The sequence below is a fragment of the Prosopis cineraria genome, unplaced genomic scaffold (assembly GCF_029017545.1).
Source record: "Prosopis cineraria cultivar Desert tree isolate PC_DT_omini unplaced genomic scaffold, ASM2901754v1 PC14, whole genome shotgun sequence".
Taxonomy (NCBI): Eukaryota; Viridiplantae; Streptophyta; class Magnoliopsida; order Fabales; family Fabaceae; genus Prosopis; species Prosopis cineraria.
In genome coordinates this window covers 2,287,907-2,306,507 of record NW_026555345.1, presented here as the reverse complement: position 1 = coordinate 2,306,507, position 18,601 = coordinate 2,287,907, and the positions used below count along the sequence as shown (strand labels likewise).

At 33.9% G+C, this 18,601-nt stretch overlaps 2 protein-coding genes and 2 non-coding genes across 4 annotated transcripts; 3 read left to right on the top strand and 1 right to left on the bottom strand.

The window, feature by feature from the left end:
• Window positions 1-1,571: 1,571 nt before the first annotated feature.
• Window positions 1,572-9,652, bottom strand: LOC129293475 (protein CHROMATIN REMODELING 25). Its single transcript, XM_054931469.1, has 21 exons — window positions 9,324-9,652; window positions 8,703-9,083; window positions 8,325-8,411; window positions 7,977-8,217; window positions 7,763-7,888; window positions 7,594-7,650; window positions 7,416-7,502; window positions 7,020-7,115; window positions 6,707-6,757; window positions 6,151-6,225; window positions 5,953-6,039; window positions 5,570-5,661; window positions 5,363-5,495; window positions 4,346-4,465; window positions 4,047-4,160; window positions 3,863-3,946; window positions 3,711-3,788; window positions 3,569-3,624; window positions 3,052-3,244; window positions 2,691-2,789; window positions 1,572-2,079 (listed from the first exon to the last, which is right to left on the bottom strand). Exons 1-21 carry the CDS (start codon window positions 9,491-9,493, stop codon window positions 1,765-1,767), a joined length of 2,742 nt encoding a protein of 913 aa, XP_054787444.1. The 5' UTR covers window positions 9,494-9,652; the 3' UTR covers window positions 1,572-1,764.
• Window positions 9,653-9,674: 22 nt separating this feature from the next.
• TRNAL-AAG (transfer RNA leucine (anticodon AAG)) lies at window positions 9,675-9,755 on the top strand. The gene has a single exon. It is a non-coding gene; the product is annotated as a tRNA-Leu (tRNA).
• A 6,212-nt stretch (window positions 9,756-15,967) lies between these two features.
• LOC129293891 (putative lipid-transfer protein DIR1) lies at window positions 15,968-16,596 on the top strand. Its single transcript, XM_054932013.1, has one exon. The coding sequence runs from the start codon at window positions 16,023-16,025 to the stop codon at window positions 16,350-16,352; it is 330 nt and encodes a 109-aa protein (XP_054787988.1). The 5' UTR covers window positions 15,968-16,022; the 3' UTR covers window positions 16,353-16,596.
• A 1,404-nt stretch (window positions 16,597-18,000) lies between these two features.
• LOC129294036 (small nucleolar RNA snoR83) lies at window positions 18,001-18,150 on the top strand. The gene has a single exon (XR_008589278.1). It is a non-coding gene; the product is annotated as a small nucleolar RNA snoR83 (small nucleolar RNA).
• The last annotated feature ends 451 nt before the right edge of the window (window positions 18,151-18,601 follow it).

Sequence of the window (18,601 nt, the reverse complement as noted above, 5' to 3'; positions counted from 1 at the left end):
ATGATATTGCCAGCTAAGACAATATACTCTTGATTCACTTACCTTATAAGTTTTGTGTTGTGTGGAAGTGTAGTTTTAGACCTTAAGAATGTGGTTTGGTGCTTATATTTATATTAGTGGGCCAAAATACTTGTGCAAATGCAAATAATTATTATATGTGTGATTTGAGAACTTGAATATTGTTATGGTCTTCTCTTGTATTTTTAATGTCCAAGAGTAAGTAGTTGATATTAACTATATATGAATGCAAAGGAAAATTCATGCATGTGATGAGCTATTGATGGTTAGATAATATATAGAGCATGATGACTAAGTGATAATCATTATAATAAATGTGATTAAAACATGAGCCCCCTAGCCAGTGATAGAAAGATTTGAATAGCTAAGTGTTATATTGTGAATATATGTATGTATGTATGTATGTATGTATGTATGTATGTACTACGTGGAGCAGGGCTCAAAGAGAAAATAAGGAGGGAATTTTTTTTCCTATCTCGGAATATATTTTTTAATATTCAATCAATCTCACGCTTCCGCATATATTTAATTAAATAATGTGAGTTCTTGAATATTTTAAAGACTTGAGATCTCTTTATTTTAAATATAATTTGTGAAAATACATGTTAATCACTTGTTCATGTTAATCTTTCGTAGGATAATTCATTTGGATTAGTCTTTAATTAACTATAGTTAATATAATGATTTAAATCCTAATCTAGAGCATCCTTACAGCAAATGAGTACCATCAGCCATCAGATCAACGGCTCTTATACTATTGATAGCCTCAAAAATGAAAAATTGGGGAAGAAGGAAGAGACGAGAAGAAGAGAATGAGAGGAGGAAGAAAATCGTTCACATTCGGCATCACCGTCTTGGTGCAGTGCCAACAACTTAAAAGGAAATTACAAAACACAGTGCCACAGATTTCCAATCATTAGTGATCCCCACATGACCCCACAATTACATAAAAACCAAAAAGAAAATGCCTATCTGGTAGTTTTATTTAAAAAAAAAAAAAAAAACCCCCATCACTATAGTTGTTGCTGTAGCAGATCTTGGTGTTGAGAGGATCACACCAAAGATGGGTTTCTGAGGCCACAGCTTATAGTTAGAGAGAGAGAGAGGGCGGGGGAAAGGCAGAGGGTGTGTGTGAGAGACAGGGAGGGAGGGAGAGTAACATAAATATATTCAATTATTCATATTCAAACTGTATTAAATGAGTTCAAATTTAAATTATTTTTGAATATATGATATAGGGTCCAAATTATTAATTATGTAACGAGTTGAGACATGATAGTGACAAGTAAAAAATTATTATTTTTTTGAAGGAACAAATTTTATTAAAAAAACAAGTAAAAACGATTACAACCACAAAGACCCATAGAATCTAAATCCCATGGCCAGAATGAAAACCATAACACTCAAACGAGAAACACATCGAAGAAAGCTAACGGAAAACGCATCGGCCTCAAAATTACACACGTAGTTCATAGAATCTATATAAATAAATCCCTAAAAATTAGCCTTGTCTTTTCATAGTACCTCAGCCCAATAAAAACAAACTTTTCCACTTTGATCAGTTAATACGATTAGGCCGGCCCAGGTTCATTTTATTCCTTTTCTGTTCTGAGGAATTGTCTGAAAGAAGATAACCAAACCACAGCTATCTGTTTTATGCTAAAAGACACAGGACAATAAGTCAGTAACATTGTAATGACCAAAAGAAAACCAATGATAACTATCGCTTGAAGAAACAATTAAGTATTATACTAAATTATCACTATCGACATAAGTTGGACACGATCTTTTCTGTGGTAATTGATTTACAAGGGAGTTTTTGGAATTTAAAGCTGCTTGAATCGATACATTTTCCTTCGTTCTAACAGAACCCAATGCTGGCCTCAATGAAGGCTTAAGAGAGTAAGATGGTTTCTGAGGCAAAGAAAGAACGGAATTTTGTTTGACGTTCCGTTCTAGCTGGATCATTTCCTTACTTTCCTCTTGCTGTAGCTCTGAACTGACAGTTGAATCAATCGGTGTCAGCTTTCCATCAACTTGGTTTGTAAAAACAAAGGTCACCTGAATGACAAATTTTCTTTATCATTTATACTTCTATCAAGTGCCCTACAAGAGCTAAGGATTAATTCGCAACACAGGATTAATGAGTATACGAGATTGGTATTCCAACAGTAAAGCCAAGTCGGCTTTAGGCAAATTTGCATGCCACTTTCGAGTTCAACCGGCAATAACAGCTTATATTGTTCAGATTATTGAAAGCATATTTTATGCATTATATGCCCTTCAAAAAAAAAAAAATTATGTTCCGATGGAAAAGGAAAGGTACCACTAATAAGCATAATCCCAAAATTTTTGTGAGAAACAAAGATGACCTGTTTATTGAATGCTTCAGCAAACAGAGTACATGCATGCTATGTCAAATGTTGGATTTTTCAATCTCTAAACTGCAAGACAGCTACTGCTCTTAATGAATCATATACTTGAAACTTAGTAAGCTTTTTATTGTATTTTCTAATTCAGGATCTTGTATCCAGAATTGTTGGAAGAATTAGAAAGCCATGGACCACGACAAGGATCCGATTACTTTGTCTCAAGGTGATTTAACGATTGAGTTTAACAATGATAAGGGGGAAAGAAGTCAATAGAAATATGCTTAAATTGCTATAGCCCACCTCATCTCCGGCTGAAGCCTGAAGGATAGCATCCGGCACAGACGTTGGAAAGAAATGATGGCCCCAGCTACCTAAATCTTCTTCCAAGGGGGTCCCTACCTGAAAAAATGTATCTAAGATCAGGTAATCATTTTATATTAATCCAATATCTCCTTGAATCAAGTGTTGAGATATATAATACGGATTATACAATTGCTTAAAGCATCTCCACCTTTACACCCCACTTGGAGAAGTCGGGCTTATAGACGTTTTAGTGACTCAAGGAAAAATGAAAAAGGTCTTGCAGAATCTAAAGCTGTTGTGTGCGGAAGCCCTTGCAGCTAGAAAACCATGGTTATCTCCAGCAATTTACATAACTAACCTGCTTTTCTGATTTCCTTAACTTATGCATGCAGCCTGCAATTTTTGCAAATCCACCTATATCGTCAGAGGTTTCCTCGTCAAATTCACCGTCACTCGTTGTTGATTGAGCTACATATTTCCCATCGTCGCTCTGAGGCCCCTCATCATGTGTCTGGCACCGAGTGCAATGCATTCTTTCATGAATCTCTGACCTAAAGACATAAAACAAAACAGTAAGGATGAAAGGCCGGTCATCGTTTCTTATGGTGGCTTGTACAATGTCGTTCTTTTCACCAAATCTACATCAATATCGATCACTAATGCGATACAGTTACACCATACCAACATTTTTTTATTATTATTGACAAACGCAAAATGCTTAGATCATTAAAGTCGTTATCCTCTTTCCCATACTATACTACATGAATCACTTAACTGATATATGAATTCCCCCCAGAATGCATCGTACTGGGTGTTATATCAGCATTCAGCATGATAATTAAATTTAAATTGCATGAAAAAATGGAAGGCATTACTTGGCACTTTCATGAAATGTGAATAGATCGCGGAGGACCTCTGTCGAAAAGTTGCCCTGAAAATTATAAAGACTATGAATATTAGTGTACAGGTGTAATGAGCTGTATCAGAAGAAAATGTGGTAGGAGCAGAAACTTCAACCAGTGTCTCTAGGTTATCTGTTTGCTCCTGCTGAATGACCTTTTGTAGCCCTTCTTTTGACATCTGACGCTGGTAGACCTGCAGCAGAGTGAAATGGATTAAATTCACGATAAAGGAATTCATCTCCAGTCAAATATCACAATGATATAAACCTTTTCTTCTATTGTCCCCGCACACAAAAATCTATAGATGTACACTCTTTTCTTCTGCCCATCCCTCCAAACTCTTGCTGCAGCCTGATCATGGGCAAGGCAAAATTGAAATATGAAGGACATGAGTACACAAAGGTTTAGGAAGAATTATAGCGCATGGATATTGATTCCACAAAGGGATTACTTGTTTATCATTTGCTGGATTCCAATCAGGATCGAACAAGACTAATCGATTTCCTCCAATTAAATTGAGGCCACAGCCACCAGCCTTGCTGCTCAACAGAAAAACGAATTCGTCCTGCAATATTTGAAATTTATATCAGCGTACCGATCGACAAGCTCAAATTTTGATATTTATATCTCACACAATCCGTGAGGTTGTGATTATTTCCCTAAAAAATTGATCCATATCACATACAGTGATTGTCAGAAATACTAAAACAAACTAGGTAACTTCTTTATCATTTCGTAAACAAAATTTACCTTAGATTGGTCATTGAAGCGGTTGACTAACTTCTGCCTTTTACCGATTGAAGTTGCACCATCAAGCCTCAAGTACGGGTACCTTCGTTCTCGACACAATTGAGCAAAAAGATCCAGGGTCTGTTCCCCGGTGATAGATTGGTATAGCAAACAAAAAGTTATTGGGGAAATAAATTGGAGAGGAGGAAATTTATTAGCCACAGGGAACATTGACAATGGCGAATACCATAGTTCTAACTCCAAGATTGTGTGATGGAAGTTTGAACCGATATATACCTAAAACCAGCGCATGCTACTGTACTCCGGATTTGACTAAAACATATGATGATATTGCCACGATATAAGATGCAAATGAACTTTGTGAATTATTAAAAGAGATGTGGCATCGAAAGAACTGTTATACATGGCCTTGAGTCATACCGGCAATAAATATTAAAATGAACAAATATCTGGAGGTTAACCTCCGCCCCTCGTCATTGAGACTCAAAAGACCAGCCGCATCAAACGGCATTTCAAACAAGGTCAACAGCGTAAACGCCTGGTGGAATATAAATTCGAGACACACAAACACTATCTGAACAGCATATGAATACTGATTGTAAATAGAGTGTGCTTTGCGGGTTTGTTCATGAATAGGAATCTCCAGCTGATATAAAATAAGAGGAGGAACCTGTCCACTGGTTCTATGGTGCAAAGAAGGTGCATGAAATTCTACTCAATATTTAAATTAATTCTGTCTCTAAGCAACTTGCCCACAGTAATAACAACAGACTTGCAAGCGAGCATTACGGTCCACCAAATATCATATACAGCCTGAATCAACCTATAGAACTAGTTCCAGTTTGGTTTATAGTAGTTAAGTAAATTGTCACATGCAAGAAAGAATACTGAAATGACCCTGTCCTACTAGTTACATTGGTTAGCTAGAAACGCTATTTTAACTCTTATAAAGTACGTAAACATAACGTTTTCACTTTCTTTTTTCATTTTTTTGTTGGGAGGTGGGGCAGAATATACCTGTGTGTAGTTTGAAACAAGGACAATGCGGTCATTAGTCCTATGCCGTATCTGTGCAAGTAATCTTGCTAAGACATGCATTTTTCCTGACAACTCAATCCAAGCTCCATCCCCTCCAGTCCATGAGCCAGATCTAAGGAGAAAATCCCCCAATGATTAAACTCATACAGCAAATGTATCGATGAAACATAAGCTAAGAACATCCACCTTCCTGATAACATCTCTGGTGGGAAGAACCGAATGCAGTCCTCAAAACCCGAAGTTCCTGGACTCCCGCTTCGGATAGTGTCATATATAAGCTGGAAGACGTGAAATTATGTATAAGTGTGATTTGTTAAATACGCCTGAAACTTTTAAAACCATGAACCGGGAAGACGGAAATCAAGGATAAAAAGTACTATATAAGATCACAGATTCACAGCAGACGATAGTAAAAAGTTAAATTGCCTCATAACCCAAAAAAAAAGAAAAAAAGAAAAAGAGAGAGCTTGATGATAAGAATCTGAGACAAAGAATTACAGCTTTCAACAATGAATTTCGCCCACTTCTATCGACAGCATCAAACATAAAGGGACCTGAATACGTCATACCTTTGGATGGTTGCACAACTTTTTGAGAACTGTTATGTAGGCTAAAATCTTCGATTGTTTTACGTCTTCAACAATTGCCCGTTTAACCTGTGAGACACAATTTATCATTTCTCGTTGCAAAGTCCTGTTTCATCCATGTCCGACAGCCTACTAACCTTACGAAAAGTATTTGTTTGCTAAATTAAAGACAGAGCTTACATTTTTGGATTGTATAAAATATTTATATAGGTCTGACTGGAGTGGAGTTAACTTGCAGCAAACAACTTCAACCATCTGTAGCAAGAAAACAACAGCCCTTGCATATAAGGAAAAAGAATGTAGTGCAAGAACTTTAACAGCTAATCACCAACGACCAAGGCGCGGGATTTTGCCGGATCGTTGTCCCCTTCATTACATGTATGATAAAGAATATGTTTATATCTTTAAGTATTTCATTCATTGAGGCGAAACTCTAAATGGATAAAAATTGCCAAATGTTAAGGGATCTCATTACATATGAAACCACTTTTACTTCGGCTTATTGTTGTCAACCAACGCTTGTAAGATAATAGCACGAAAACATTCAAAGAGCACAAATCATTTATTTCAATGTAAGGAAGGAGAAATGTCCACTTGCCAAGAATACTGATTTAGACTTTGAGGGGAGAAAAGATAATACTCACGGATAAATACTAAGCAAAAGAATATGCGGTCCAATGGCTCAACCATATACAGAAAGTTTGGCACATAGATAAAGCAAAGCGGGGTACAATACCTTTGGTGGCAAGTGATTTGATAATAATGCATTAGTCCTTCTCAATATAAACTGCAAAAACACTTAGGCCAGTTAATTTTCAAGAAAATAAAACTTGACTTTTCTCGTCAGAAGACAAAGGATGCTAGTCACATCTGGCTATCATTCAATTATCAATAATTCAAAATTATACCATGTTTTAGTTATCATTCATCAGGCGTTTAAGACGAACTACAACTTCAAAGCCTAATGATAAATAATAGTAGAACTTCCTAAAGTTAGATAATGAACATATAATTGGCATTCATATCCAGCAACGAACATTACAATGTACCTGGTTGACTTTCGCACTTAACTCGGCAGAGCGGTCAGCACCTAGCTTCTTCTCATCTGCAGAGGCAGTAGGTTCTCTTCCACAAATAATCGGTCCCTTCATGACATGATTCAGGAAGACTATAGTCAAAATCAGAAACGTGAGAAAAGAAGGGATATGCCTGTTGACGCGAACAAGAATGGAAAGAACTACTCCTGCACCAGAATTTCCTCAAGACGTGAAAGAGGCACTGGTTTGTTCAATTCATTATATGTGTCTATAAAATGTTCCCTACTATTGTACAGATAGAAGTTTTTCAACTAAATAACTCCTTTTCTTTACGTTTATGCACATTCTAATCAAAACTTTGTTATTTTGTATGTGCAAGTTAAAATATAAAAGCAGTCAACTACTTGCCTCAAAGTACCGGCGAAAATATGTAATGTCACCTAATATTCCAGGATTAGTGAAGTTAACCATCGCAAAGAATTCCTCTAGGTCATTCTGCAGGTTGCATACAAAAGTTATTTTAAAAAAGGTAAAAGGTTAGGGTTATAACTCATAATGCTTGCAGATGATCAGGCACAAATCTCACCTGCAAAGGGGTTCCTGAAAGCAGCACTCTACGTTTGCAGGAGAGAGCAGCCAATGCCTGTACGGAAGTAACTTTAATACTCAGAAGAAGGGCAATCAAGTAATAGCAATCTAACTTATGCATAATTAAGACCATAAAGAACGATGTGACGTTAGGAATTCTATAGTACCCGATTTGTAATTGTCTGGTCATTTTTCAGCCTGTGAGCCTCATCACAAATGAGTAAATCACAAGAGTCACTATGGCCAAATTTGGATGAATGCATACGGAAAGTCTCATATGATACAATAAGCACCTGCAAGTAGGGAAATGTTTATTTACTGCATATGAAGTTCAAGGTTTCAACCTTTAGAAGCAATAGGAAGATCTGTTGCAAAATTTACCTGCAGAGAGCTGTGAAGACTCGTAAAATTGTCAATCCCAGAAATGACATCATCTCTTGTACTTTCACACAGTGCAACAAGACGAACTCTTTCTCCGACCCACTTCTTAATTTCAGCTTCCCAATTACTTACAAGGCTGGTAGGGGTCACAATGATGGCTTTTCTAACCATTGGCTTTCCATCAAACCCTTGACAAAGAAGTGTATGCAGAAGTGTGATTGACTGCAAAGTCTTTCCCAAACTGCATGTAGTGTCAAAAGCAGCCTTATAAAGAAAGATGCCGAGGAGAGTGAACAATCTAATGCTATAATGTCATAAGATATCAAAAGAAAGACGAGATAAACTTGCCCCATATCATCTGCCAGGATGCAGCCGTGAATATTTGCTGTGCTAAGTAGCCCTGAAACACATTCAAACATAAACTGAACTCCTTCTCTGCATCAAAAGCGTCAACAAAATGTTTATTTTCACAAGCTAACCTCCGAGAACCAAAGAAATAAAGACATAATCAGTAGATATGATATAGATGCATTGAGGAACATGTTTCAATATGTGCTGAACCTCCAAATTTCAAACTGCACTGGCTCTCAGAGATTGAAAAACGGGGGTATAATCGAGACATGAGCTGATACTAGGTACGAGCATGAATGCACTACGTTGATAATTAAATATCCAATAGGGCAATAAATGGAAACCACAATGCAAAATTAACATGGGAAAAAGCACCTCTGGTGTGGTCTAAGGAAACGAACAAGCAACGGATCCACTGTTACTGGAGTCAAATTACGACCCTCATCCTCATAGCCTTCGGGCTGCCACAACACGAGAGGTTCAATCCCAGGTGGCAAAGACACTTCCTCTGCGGCAACATCTTTTTCAACGTTTATTGGTGAATTTAACCGGTTGGTAATTGCCACCAATACCGGTCTAGTAGAGCCCCATGGGACAAACCTTTTCCGAGCACATAGGCGACGCGTAAGCTCTTCATTTCCATTATTGTAACCATTGGAACTGGGAGGTTTAAAGGGTTTTCTACAAACAGCTGCTCCTTGCGTTACAGAGAGAACTCGTGGAAGCAGGGATTGTGTCTGCACGACGAGGTTGCCCCTGGTAAATAAAACACATAAGTGAAAAAATGCATGAGTGTGATGAAATTTAAAACACGAATCAAATTGGATGACACTTAGCATCTCCCATATGACATGACAATACCTTCTAAATGATGTTCCAATAGACTAAACGACCAAAAAAAATCGTATAAAAGGTGAAACAACTCGTCTCTAACAATTACAATGCATAAACCAAATGGGAAATATAATTCAATGGCCAAAATCTATGTGCAAATACCTCACAAGAGCATCGATATTTTTCGATTTCCTCTCGTTATCGGACAGAGAACAAACATCGGCCTCTGACCGATCATCCTTATCGAGGCTCTCTTCACATTCACTGGAAAAGTCGTCGTCGTCGTCGTCGGAACCAGAAGAGCAAGAGACGACCTCGTCGTCATCTTCCATGTTTCGTGTTATAGCTGATTTTTCACTTTCTCCGTCCTATAGAGAGAGGCGGGGTGCAATTTCAATTCTGATTCTCAAATTCACTGAGATTGGCGCTAAAACAAGAAAAAAGCTAAAAAAAATTGTAAGGCTGATGAAGTAGCTTCTATCTAAAAGTCTAAACGGATTAAGTCAGCATCAAGTTGAGATGGCCGAGTTGGTCTAAGGCGCCAGATTAAGGTTCTGGTCCGAAAGGGCGTGGGTTCAAATCCCACTCTCAACAAAAATTATTTTTTTAATTGCATTTTACCCAACCAAACAAGCTGAATTTCTTCCCCCCCCCCCCCCAACTTTACCCCCAACCATGTGAAGCAATTTTTTCCAATTTTATTTTTCTCAACAAAAAAAAGCTGGATTTCTATTTTGTTTTCAATTTCATTTTCCTCAACAGCACAAAGTGGAATTTTTTTCCAGTTTCATTTCTTTCTCAAAAGCACAAAGTGAATTTCTTTTTTTTTTCAATTTTTTTGGAGCTTCTGCACACATAGCTCATATAATAAGACTAAATAAAAAAAATAGCATGTCCTTTCTTAAATTTTAGAAATGACCTTTTTAATATTTAGTTTATAATTAATTTATAAAAATATCCTTTTAATATATGTTTTTTGCAAGTACCAAAAGATTCAAAATATAAGAAATCTTTGTAATGAGAGAGATGAATGCGAGACAGAAGACAAAACTAAAAGCAAGAGAGACGAACTCAAGACAGCAGAGCAATGTAAGCAAGCCACAATCACAACCATGAGAGACAAACGTGAGGTGAGATATATCAACAGTACTTGATAGAATGGAGCACGTCAATGGGGAAATGGAGCTACAAATTCATGATTTTTTATTTTACTAATTTAGGTATTTGACTCTCTATGATAAAATAAAAATTCAAAAATTTTTGTGGACTATATTTAATCCATTTTGGGCAAATGATTATGTATTTTTTATATTACTGATTCACGATACTATGTCGTTGATATACTGATGTATATCATTAATATACTACTGCAGATCAATATAATTAGACAATCAAATATAAACTTGTTTATCGTTTATATACATACGTATATCAATGATATAGTATCGCAAATCGGTAACATAAAAAATACATAATCATTTGTTCAAAATGAATCAAACACGATTTGCAAAAAAATTGATGTTACTAAAAGATGTGAAAATAGTAAAAATCTAATGACAGATAATAGATTCCAGCTTAGTCTTCTGCTTTTAGAAATAAAAATTCTTCTCCCATGTCTAATGTTATCTCCATAATGTTCTTAGGAAAAAGAGAGAGGGAGTGTAACACACAAAAATTTTTTTTTTAAATAATTTAACTCAACCATAGTTGGGTTACAGCCACCCGACACATTTTTATATCAATAATTTCAATATAAAATATTTTATAATTAGCTTCAACTCACACACTATAACATTTCAGATAAATTTTTATCTCCCACATGCTATTAAGCTAAATCACATTTGACCATCCTTATACTCCCAACAAGTAAACTAAATCACATTTGTCCATCCTTATACTCCCAACAAGTAAAATAAGCAATTTAGTCAATTTTCAACACAAGTCAGTTATTTGGCCTTATAATCATACAATTTTAACCAATTCAAAGTAAATCAAATATTAAAATTACAGTCATCTAAATTGTACCAAAAATAGAAATAGTTTGAAAGGCATGATTACATTTATATATTTATATAATTGACAATAAACAAAAAGCCTTAATATTGACAATATAACACATTATAAATCATAAATTAAATACCCAAAAGAAACAGTGGATCTATACCACTAAGTCTCTGGGACTCCTCCACGTGTCACTCGTGGCTCTTCTCCTGAAAATTGTTAACCACATAATGAGACTCAAAAGTCAGTAACCAAAGCCAATTTATGATAGTGTATACAAACAGTTAAGTGTGTGCTTACTAAGTGAAAATTAAAAATAATATAATTTCAACAAATATAAGAAATATTACAATACACACAAACAACCATCCTTATATCCCTCCATTAACCTCGAGCCGTAGCCCTCACTCGGTGCTAAATTACTCGGCCAAAGGTAGATTAGCCCGAGCCCTTACAAGCCACCTATTGAGCTCCAATAGGGGCGTACCACGTGGCACATAAATATAACAATAATAGCAAGTCTCCCAACACCTCCCACAATAATTAAACAAATTCATAATAATATTGCACAATTATACAATATTACAAAATTCATAATTTTCTCAATAATTACCCAATTAACATGAAGTAACACTAATCACAAATTAAAAGCATGGTTACCTTATGACTTTTTCAATAAATTATTCCTTAAAATTTCTCTCTCACCACAATCTTCACCAATAATACAATCTACAAATAACATATTATTTATAAATATTAGTTTCAATTTTTAAAACTAATAAAATAATTCTAATAATAAAATTAAAAATATAACATAATTCCTAATCTCAATCTTAATACAAATCTATAGTTAATACTATTAAGTAAAATTTTTAACTCCTCTTTTAATTATCAATAAACATTAATAATCTAAAAATCAACTTCTAAACTAATTTCTATTATCAAAATTTTCTTTTTATTTCATAAATTCGTACCTAAAATACCCAAAAATTAAAAATTGAGTCTCTAACTTAGAATCATAATCCTATAACCATAATAATTCATTTCTCATCCCAAATAATCATCTAAACCTCAATAAATTAACATATATTTTCAGATCTAGTTTAGAATTTGATCCATAAGCCACAGATTCAAAGATCATCAATAAATTTATACTCTAGAACATTTATTATACTACTGACAACCTCAAAAATTATATTTATTCAACATAAATTCATCCCTCTTCCAGATCTTAAATTTTCTACCACTACAAACTCAAAAACCAAAGAAGAAGGATGACTAAGAAAAAATTTTAGAACACTTACTTAGTCTTGAAAAGCTTAAAATCACACCCTAAATATCCTATTAAAAACTCTTACCTTAAAACCTAGCACCGATGAACTTGGCTTACAGATGCTCTCTCTCTGCCTCAGCTCACGCACGAAAGAAGGAATGAAGAAATGAATGAACATATGAGTTTTTATAAAAATTCAGTGGGTCCCACACATTTTTTTTATTATTTCTTCTTTTCTCTCTCTCCCCTTTTTTTATATTATTATAATATACAATGATTGCACTGAAAGCGTTCATGTTTTCTTCCTTCTTTCCTTTCTCTTTCTCATACATTTTCTCTTTCTTTCTTTTTATAATAATAATAATAATTTAATAATATTTTATTTATTTATTTTTTTAAATTAATTAATTTTTTTATTTTTTTATTTTAATTTAGAATTATATCCTAAATTAGATTTAATAATCATTTTCTACTAATTTTCTTACCTCTAAATATTTTTTTAAAATTTCTATTAACCCAAATTAACTATTAAAATTTAAATTGGGATGTTACAGGGAGAGGGAAGAAAGGCACCGATAATTTTATATTCAGGAAAAAAAAAGAAATGATTTAATCAGTTAAGGATTAGTTATAATAGATATATTGAGTTTTAATAATAAATTTAATCTAAAAATAAAAAAGTAAAATATATTTAATTAATTCTATGAACAGACCATTCAAAATATTTAAAAATTTCATTCATAATTTACAAGAGCTATATTTTTTGAGGCCATTAAACTAATTTTTTCTTTTTTTTTAAAGACAACATCCAAAATTCCAAATGCCACAGGATCAAGAGCATGCTTCATATATCCGAGACCATTCCTTGTAAAATAATTCAAAATTTGGTTGATTGAACATGGCACGATGCAAAATCTCAAAACTTGATATTATACTTTTGACCCTTTGGCACTCAAATGCTCTAATTGTCAGTGCACTTGTACACTTTAGAGAACCGAAAAATCGTATGTATAAAGTATAAACCCTTATTTGAGGTGTAGCTGATGAAATAAGAAAATATTAAAATATAACTCCATCTCTTGAAGTTATAATGAAAGGGCTTAACATTTATTGAAATGATAAGTTTATTAGAATAAATGTTTATTTAGATTCTTTAGAGGTACTATTTCTCATTGATTGCAACCTTTCAAATAGCCACACTCTTTCTTTGCTATTATAAAAAACATTAAAAATATCACCATGTGAGGTTGGGAGATCATGTTTATAAAGAAGTCAATAGATGTGTCAATCTTCTAATCTATAAGACTCCCCAAGAAAATTTTGATATTATGCTATTTGATAGACCGCTTAATAATTATAAGAATCTTATAACTTATGACTTATACCACTTTATCACGGGCTTAGAGTTTGGCGCAGCACACGGCGCCCGTGTGGCGTCTCGAGGACCTCATAATCCCTGAGACAAGCCTTACCACATACAAATACACTAGTTTCGCCCTGTCATGGGCTCATCAAGAAGGCGGCACTAGCCCCCGACCAGTTGTGCACTTAGCCTAAAGACTAAGGCAGAACGCACCCAATACCAATGTCGCCCCCTTTACCCATATTGTTTGAGGCTAATCAGTGGATCGTTCATTACATTAATTTTTACACGGTCATGAAGAGATCATTCGTGACATTACCTGATTTTGATCTTATTGCATGGTTTTTTAAAAAAAAAAGTTATACGCACAACATGCAATAAAAAATAAAAAAAAAATTGGTATTATAAGCTGTCATGCTCTTGCCGGATCAGCATGGAATCAATTAATCAAAGCATCTGATTGGTCGTAATGTCAGTTTTTGCAGGCTAAACTTTTGTCATCTTCCCATTTCGCTTCTGTTCTGAAGAATCGTCGTGGGAATCTGCAGGTTCGCGTGCAAATAATAAACCGTGATTATTTCACATGATTGTAGAAATTTAATGCTTTGGCATACACATAAGACAAACCGAAACCCCATAATCGTGCCCTTAATTCACATGCTTTCAAAGCACCTAACCTTGCCCGTGATAGTATTGCCCATATTGTTTGTTTGTCTCGATTAATGTATTGAGGATCCACCAAAGTCAAGTCATGCTCTTTTTAATTAACTTGCGCTCAACTATAGAGAAATTTCACAGCTTCAATGATTTTGAGGTGCATAGATAAATATATACCTATATATATATATATATATATTAAAGGCCATTAAACCCGTGCAATTGACAACAAGCTTGCCCACGATGCGTTGTGAGTTTGGCGGTGTAAGCTAGCACAATTCCCCTCGTAATAAGTTATATTTTTGTCCACCCGTCAATCCATCGAGGGGCTAACCAGCCAATAAAACATATTTTTAAATATTTTTTTATTTTAAAAATTACAAAATCCATCCCTTTAATCATTTTTTGACAGTAAAAAAATATATTTTTAAAAATTAATTATCTAAACAACAATAAAACTTCTTCTAACCATTAAAAAACATAATACAAATTTAAAATACATTGATAAATTTCAAGGATAAATATCTACTCCACCATAAACAAACATAATAAAAAGTTTAACAATTCAAAGCTTAAAATGATGATGATGATGTAAGCACATTATAACTTGATGCACCTTCTTTTTCAACGCTCCCGCTAGCAACTGAAGATTATGATGGTGATTACACATCTTTATAATCACTAAAAAAATAATACATAAATAAATTTTTTCTTTTTATTTTATTATCTCTAGATCAAAACTTTTGACGACTATCTGGTTTAATATCTTATAAAATTTTTACTATAATTTTACATAAAAATATATAAGTGAAATCAAAGTGTTAAAATTTTATCAGAATAATTTAAAACTGTAATGAAAATTTTGAAAAAAAAAAATCACTTTATAAAATATGTTAATAATAGTTTACAGTTTTAATTAAATCAAATAGACCAAATTTTAAGGATTTAAATTTAATATATATTTTAATAGACATTATAATTGTGATTTTCTAAAATATTAAATCATAAAAGAATATTTTTTTTTATATTATAGGAAGAAACATAATTAAACTATCTTGTACAGTATTAGATTACTAACCACATGCAACACACGCATGATACTATGTGGAGGAGATCGAGTAAACACCAAAAATCCCAAGCTACAGGTTCTCAATGCTTAGTGTAGGAGCTTATCAACTATAATGTTTATTTATCAAAGAGTATTAAAATGAAAAAAAATACATTGATTAATCCATAGGTTAACCTACTATGGGTTTGGATTGTGTGGTGCTTTGACTCTTATTCAAAAAATTTAAAAATTAAATGAAAAAACAGCATATGTTGGGGCTAGGTTGGATTTGACCTTTACTTGATTCGGCTCAATGAAGTATTGAGTAAGACCAAGCATACCCAAACATCGAGTTACTTGAACAGCCCCACCCCATTGAACCTCGCATCTTATTTTATTTCTCATTTCCCTGTGGAAAGAGACACAGCACCCTCCATGTTCATTCTATATAAACCTAACAGTCCTTCCACATTTGTCACAAGCAAAATCAAACAGAGCTTGAGAATAGCAGATCAAGAGATGGCAGGATTGAACGAGAAGCTTGTGGTTGTGGGGGTCTTCTTGGCCATGGCCATTGTAGGGTCAGAGACCTTAGTGGCAAGTGGTGAAGGTGTTTTGTGTGGGATGAGTACACAAGGGCTGATGGACTGCCGCCCGTCAGTGAGTGGCCAGCAGCCTCAGGTGCCGCCCACCTCTGACTGCTGCTCCGCTCTCTCCGGCGCCGACCTTAAGTGCCTCTGCCGTCTCAAAAACTCAAAGACTCTCCTAACTTTCTATAACATTGATCCTAAGCAAGCCACGGCTCTCCCTGCTCAGTGCAAGGTTGTGGACCCCGTTTGGCATTGCTGATGAGAGATGAGCCAGATGCATGTGAGGCTCTTGAATATATATTGCTTTCCTGGTTCATGGTTTGGATTGGATCTGTTTGGTTTTGATTTTCCAAACTCAGCAACTGCATAACTTTAGTTAATTAATAAAAATAATAAATCTATTACTACTTGGTAATCCTTTTTATGGAGTACTCATGGTCCTTTAATTTCTATATCAAGCGTTAGTTGTTTCCCTTCAATACAATTTTCTCGTGAATTTGGTATATTGTTGTTTTCTTCTTCTCCCTCTTCTTTTCTTTTTCCGCCCTAAACTCTAAATCTATCATTTCTGGGGGAAAAGTTGATCATTTAATCATGATTTGCAGCTGTTTTTAATTTAAAAAAAAAATCAAGTATGAGCTTGTTCAGTTCGGATGAGACTGAATCTGAATACAGATGTCATAGAAATGTATTAGTGCCATCAACATCGATGTAAGATGTTAAAAAATCGAATGATGGTAACTTTATTGTCTGTATTAAGAGGTGCGAGAGGATGAAAGAAAGTACCAATAATAAGAAAATGCCTTAGAAAACTTAAGATTCATATGATTATGTTCCAGATTTGATGCATCCGCAACTAGAAGTCGTATTATCCATAGTTGGCTTAAATGACAAATTCTCCCTTAAATTATAGGCTTAAAAGCATCTAGAACTGCTAAAATTGTTTTTAGTACAAAATTTTTAATTTTTAAAAATAATACAATTCTACCATTACTTTTAGTTGACTCGGATTGTTAGTTGATTAAAAAATAATATCAAAATTTATAAAAAAGTTCTATAATTTTTGGATTCTTGTTTATAATTTTCTTATTCTATTTATGTAATATTGAAGTTATCTTTTATTATTTTTTAGTCAACTAATAATTATAGTTAACTTTTATTAGTAGTAAGGGCAAAATTTATTATTCAATTTTAGTCATTGGAAAAAAAAATTGTTGCTTAAGCTAAAGTAGTTACCATCATTTACTTTTTTTAAAATTTTAAACTAAAATATTTTAATTTTTACAATGTAAATTATTTATGTCATAAAGATTCTTAGAAATTTATAAAGAATTATAACATTTTATAAGAGCTCATCATTATTTGTATATTTAAAAAATTTGTTATTTTTCTCATGGTACATTACTTTTCTAGATTAATTAACACGTGGCAAATTGCCAATTTAACATTTTTTTATAATTAAAATAACTAATTCCTTTATCTTTATATATAAGATATTTTTAATTAAATTACAGAAAATAATAAAAATTAATTATCTATTTAAAAGCACAGTAATATTTTAATTTTAAAAATAAAAAAAGTTTTTTAAAAAATTTATTATATCATACGTAGGGTGGGAGGGAGTACTTACCATTCTTGCAATTTCTAGGGTGATCACTGACCACAGTGATAGAATTTGTGGGGGAATTGGAGAAATATCGTTAAATCCAAGGGCCGAACTCAAAAAGCGGATATTAGGGTTTTGAACCTGTTAATGCTCAGTGTACTCTATATATAGATGTGTGTGTGCGAGCACGAGGCGAGGCGCAGCCAAGCCCCTGACTGAAGTATTCTGGTATTGGCGATAAGACTTTCTTTTGCCTTTAACATGTTTCCGCGAATGTTCATATCTTCGTTTGGCCTTCATAATCCCAGATAAGCGAGAAGGCTGGTTTCTTCTGATGCTTATTCTGTTTCATCGAAGGCCCAAACTGATACTGGTAGTTTCGCTGATAAATGCCTCTCTCTGATACTCTGAATATTCCGAGGCGTTTACTAGTAACTATTACCATACATTTTTCACTTGTTGCTCACTCTCTCTCCTTTTTTTCCTTCTTTCTTTGGAACAACAAAGATGTAAGTTTTTGCTGGATTAATCTTCTTCAATGATTTAGTTGATTGTTTTGTGGTTTTCGGTTGAAACGAGTTATCTTCTCTACGTTCTAACAGAGTGTTCTGCTTTCTGGTTTTTTTTTTCTATTTTTAATTTAAGCTAAACGATTTTATTCAATATATTGTGCTTTATGTAGCAAGATGTTACCTCACCCAGAGGATTGTTTTATATTTATTAGTTAACAGAAAGGTCAAATTTTGTGTTTTGAAGTTTTGAAAAATAAGTTGTAGAATTAGTAAAAGGCAAAGGCTGTTAAAGGGTGATAAGATGAATAGAGATTAGAGATGACCACGTTGCAAAAAGACCGAAAACAGAATTCAAGTTTTCAATTTTGTTTGGTTTTGTAAAAGTATGTC

Bases quoted from the DNA above. Each gene is read 5' to 3' on its own strand.
- LOC129293891 (XM_054932013.1), top strand. From the start codon at position 16,023: ATGGCAGGATTGAACGAGAAGCTTGTGGTTGTGGGGGTCTTCTTGGCC.
- LOC129293475 (XM_054931469.1), bottom strand. From the start codon at position 9,493: ATGGAAGATGACGACGAGGTCGTCTCTTGCTCTTCTGGTTCCGACGAC. The intron at 6,226-6,706 runs GTATTGTACCCC...TTCTTGCTACAG, and splicing joins CAAATCACTTGCCACCAAAG to ATGGTTGAAGTTGTTTGCTG. The intron at 4,466-5,362 runs GTATATTCTGCC...ACCGGGGAACAG, and splicing joins TTGTTTCAAACTACACACAG to ACCCTGGATCTTTTTGCTCA.